We start from the raw sequence: 4942 nt of genomic DNA, 5'->3' as shown, positions 1-4942 counted from the left end.
AATAAGTGTTTAGAAGAGATTGTTTTTGACTTTTGATTCAGTGAAAAGCGTTTCAAAATCCTGAAAAATGCTCAATGAAAAGCTGAAGTTATGACACCTTTGGAGATGGTCTGACTTTAGCTGAGGAGTGCAGATATAGAAAGTGTTTCTAGAACCTGCCTTTATATTTTATACCTCAGAGCAGCTTCTTTATTTGATTGCTAATATGGGATTACACCTGCATGTGTTTTTGTTTTGCATCTGCAATTCCAGCGTTCCCACGGTCTGTTTGGTAACCGCGTGGACTCGTTTGCCGCCGAGCCTGAAAACGCTCAGGCCCAACAGATGGCCAGCCAGCGGCCCCTCAAGTTCTCTGAGAGCCAACCCGAGTCTCCACCAAACTCCTCCGCCTTGGTGCCCACAACCGAATTTTTCCCCACAGCCGCACCAAGGAACAACACTAACAACAACGCCTTTGCAGAGTGAGTACCGACGCACACTTCTAACTACTCTGATAGCGTATCCTCGGGGTGTCATTATGTCTAATGGGAGGCAATTTCTATCATCTTTCAGCTTTTCATTTGAAAGAGAAGGCAGCCCAGAAGAGTTTTACAATCCTTGTGAGGACGACGAGCCAGGTAAGGAAAAGAAATCGGGTTCAAATGAAGGGTCTCTGGAGAGTGCTTCTGAGGCCTTGAGACACTTGGAAATGGTTCAAAATTACAGACAGCCTTTTTATCCAAGGAGAGAAATGCTTTTCACAGCCTGCACATATTTATGCCTTAAAAGAAACACGTATGTTACACAAGTGAAATATGTTGGACTTATACTTACCTACACTTGACAAACTACATTATTACTTTCGGAGAGCTCACTTTTTACGCTTTATCCTTGTCAGAAACAACAGTTATAACCGATAACGCACTGGATTTGGCTTTTATTTATTGTTACACCTGTTAACAAGAATAGGAATAATACGAATAAGAAAACAGATGAACATTACATGCTGCTGCTGATTTCAGCACCACAGAGTTTTCTTGTTTCTGGCATGTTTTTTTTCTGATCTTTGAGTTAAAGTGAGTGAAGTTTATGAAATTGCACCACACCACATTTCAGCGGTAATGGCAAGAGCAGCATGCATGCTGGTATCTTTATTAAAGTGACTTGGTGATGAATCACCCTCATGCATAAATCATACATCAATAATAACCTCATTTTACAAACGATCCATGATGATGAAGGTACGGGAAAATGGAAACGTGTGGCAAAAATGGCATCCTGTCAGTATTTTAGAGACCTTCCAAAATGTCACAAATCCTGCTCTCAGTCGAGCTCCCAGCTTACAAACAGGTTGTACACACACGTACATATAACACAAACATCCACACACTGTGTTTGTTGAGGTATTGTTTTACAACCGTCCTTAGAATAGAATAGAATAGAATAGAATAGAATAGAATAGAATAGAATAGAATAGAATAGAATACTTTATTGATCCCCCATTGGGGACATTTACACACCACAGCAGCATCCAAAAACATAGAAAGTACAAGAAAATAACAAATAATTAAGCAAAATGCGTCCCCAGTGTCCACACACAGCAGGTCCAAGGCCCCACTGTCACCGGCTGGACTGTCCACATGTAATTAAAAATCATGACATTGCTTTTTAATTGTGGTTCAAAAGAAATATTTAAAAAAAAAAACAAGCAAGCATGATAGGACCCCTAAACTAATATATTGTTGAACAACCCTTTGAGCCAATCACTGCAATCAAGTGTTTTCTGTAACTCTCAGTCAGATTTCTTCACCTGTTGACAGGTGTTCTGACCCACTGCTCATCAGCAAACTGCTCTAATTTGTCTGGGACAGTTTTGTTTGTTTTTTAAATTGTTCTTTTCAACCATAATTCAAAAGCGAAGTCTTATTTCATTAAATTATAATTTGGAAAATTATATTATATTTATTATTACATTTTTTCAGTTTCTACTTATTTGAGTGACTATTGTGAATTTTGCATTTTCTTTAATGGAAGGATATAAATACATTTGAGGACGACTGTAGGGCTGCTATGGCAGAAGACCTGAAACACCTGCCAAAGCCAACCCTCCTCCACTTCAAAGCCCAGTATACAGCATACTTTAAACTGACACCGACCCAAATACTGGCAAAAAAAAAACCCCAAATGACTGAAGAGGGACTTGTCCGTACTTTGCGTTTGTTCCTTGTGTATTCACTTATTCATTTGCCCTTTTTCAGACAGCAGACGCTCCTGGAGCTTCACAGTGAGAACAGACAAAACACAGGTAGTATTTAATTGAAGGTCAACTCATCCATTGATGATGAACAGATGTTTTATGCGATGCATGTCTTTTCTGTGCAGTTCCCTTATGAACCCGTCTGTGGCGACAGTCAGAGTCAGAGCTCTCGCACTGCAGCCGACCAGCTTATCCGGGAGGTAAGTGTGGAAGTGACCGATCAACTCTTTTCACACTAATTAAATATCACCTCTATTAGTAGGAAATGCCTTGATCCGCCGTCAGATCTGTCACGTGTAGGTGATAATAACCTACGTCCCTTTTCAGAACTGAGCTCATTTCTTGGTCACAAGTCAAGGCCAATCCTGGAGTAAATTAAGTTTTTGTTTAAGAACCAATTACATTCATTTCAAAGGCAAAACTGACTGCTCATCAACTGGGAAACTCAGATCACGCTGAGCAGATGGCTGAGTCTGTTGGCTGCGCTTGTTGCATCCAGATTAGTTTTACAGAGTGGAAGAGCTCATTTAAAGCCATTATTTAAATGAAAAAATCACTATAATTATTATTTACAGACCAAAAATAAATTTTTGGATTTTTTTTTTTTTTTTTTTTAGATCACCTCATCAATCGTACCTTCTGCTCTTCAGTGTTGTCCACAGTTTGCTTTAAGCCTGTGGTTGATAAGTTACGACAAGGTTTTAAGGGTCAGAGAATTTATTAGCGCTCAGTTCCTAACAGAGATGTCACAGAAGTCAGGAGAAGTCAGTTCAGAGAGCAAGTTAATGGAGACTGTGAAGCCTTCTTTTTTTTTTTAGATTTTCTTGAGCCTATTAAATACAAACTGTGCCAGTAAAGACTTTTTTTTTTTTAATTTTAGAAGTTCTGTATGACAACACAAGTTACCACAGCAGGGACAGTGGTTTTAAGGTTGATGCATTGCTGCTAATAATATACAAAACTGTTACTATATGTGAGAACCCTCCATGTTGTTTTTCTTCAGGCTCTAGTAAAAGGCGGTCTCGTCTCCCAGGCCAGAGACCCGGGCTTTGTGTCCCTCACGAAGCAGGAGATGGCCGACGCCATGCGGATGCCCATCGCTCACATGGAGGGCATGGCTCAGGGCATCCTCAGCGAACGCTCCGGCAGCAGTGCTTCTGTCAAAAAGAGACGCCCCGTCCCCGTCCCTCCTCCTGCTGTCCCTGCTGTGGCAGCACAGGAAACAGGCCGGCCAGACCCGGCTGTGAGGAGAAAGAGACGTCCAATTCCCAAGACTCCCTCCATACAGGAGTCGGAGGCCGACTCTGAAGTGTAGAGGCTGTCACTTGAGTCGATGCGGTTTCATGTGGGGTTTTTTTTTTTACACTAGTAGGTGGCTCCACCTCACCTCACTTTACCAAGCTTGTTGCCTCTTTGACAATCTGTATCTGTCAGCCTGGCTCAGGGCCGAGAGACGAGCTGGTTTAAAATATTGTCAAGTGTGGTATAAACTTAACTAAAGAGAAACAATATATCTGATGATGAAATACCTTATTCTTCAGATTTATTGAATAAAAACACTAACTTATCTCAGAGCAAACAGATTGACACACTTCTTTCTTTGTAGTGTTTGTTGAGGTTATCCATTCCATAGACTTATGGGACAACCATGTTAGTGAGCAGAGTGTCTTATTAAGGCCTCACTGAGGAGGCAGGGTAGTGAGCGGTGACTAAAATGTCTAAAGTGACTCGGTGGATACAGAAAGAAAGCAGCTGTCTTTGTTGTGCTGCACTTTACTGACGACGAGGGGAAAAGGACTCCACTTAGGGGAACCAATGAATGTCTTCGCGTCCAGGCCCAGAAACAGTTTTTTGAGGGGTTCTGGTGCTGGCAATGCAAGTAGAAGGATTGTTTTATTTGTAAAGCAGCGTCCTCAGATCTAATAGGACTCGCTGTCTTAAAGTCTTTTAATACTGAGGTTTACGAGGTTTTCTCCTGCTCACAATTGTCGTATGCAATTGAAATCAGCAGATTTTTCAAGAGGAAACTTTTTTTTTCCGAACATGGAGGTACGTGTAATCTATAATTATGAAACGGTCTAACTGTAATCAACTATTTGTTCAATTTAAAGCCACATTGTAGTCAAGCAGTGCACATGATTTTTACCAAGTCACTTTAAGTCACTGTGTTGCTACAGGTTTTATGTGTTTTTCATTTACATGAATTTCTAATCTCTTTGCATCGGGAAGTTTAGTACAGAGGAGGGTTCTTCAGCATACCTGGAGTATGGTTGATTTAGCTTAAAAATGCACTGAGGCTTATTATTTTCTTCATAATTGTGTAGGCATAACTTTTTGCACTTGTTTTATGTTTTGTGCAAACACTGACAGGCCTTCCTGAGGACTGTTTTTCTTTTATACAATATCCTCTGACGTGCCCGTGTTTCGCTGTCACACATACAGTATGTTTCAAAGGTTTTGGAAATACTGCTAGTTTGAGTGAACCGCACAAATGAATTCTCCTTCAGTTCGGAATCTGTGCCATTAAGGTTGATGTTACTTTGGTGTTCTCACCATTGGCAAAAGAAATAAATCGTTCAAAACATCAACTTTGGTGTTAGTTTTCTTTCTGCAAACAAACTGCGATGGACGTCTGACAACAACTGACTGGGATTTGGAGAAGAAACGACAAAAAAAAAGACAACGATATTGGTGAGTGCGCTGAAA

At 40.7% G+C, this 4942-nt stretch overlaps 1 protein-coding gene across 1 annotated transcript in view; it reads left to right on the top strand.

The window, feature by feature from the left end:
• LOC103368470 (dihydropyridine-sensitive L-type skeletal muscle calcium channel subunit alpha-1-like) overlaps positions 1-3551 on the top strand; it is a 21118-nt gene extending 17567 nt beyond the window's left edge. Inside the window, 5 exon segments of the mRNA XM_008296867.1 lie at positions 253-461; positions 553-617; positions 2238-2263; positions 2362-2436; positions 3240-3551. Of these exon segments, the coding sequence (XP_008295089.1) occupies positions 253-461; positions 553-617; positions 2238-2263; positions 2362-2436; positions 3240-3551 (687 nt within the window).
• Positions 3552-4942: the final 1391 nt, after the last annotated feature.

The sequence above is a fragment of the Stegastes partitus genome, unplaced genomic scaffold, assembly GCF_000690725.1.
Source record: "Stegastes partitus isolate 25-593 unplaced genomic scaffold, Stegastes_partitus-1.0.2 Scaffold1158, whole genome shotgun sequence".
Taxonomy (NCBI): domain Eukaryota; kingdom Metazoa; phylum Chordata; class Actinopteri; family Pomacentridae; genus Stegastes; species Stegastes partitus.
The sequence above is the reverse complement of the archived record's forward strand: the minus strand, read 5'-3'. Positions and strand labels throughout refer to the sequence as shown.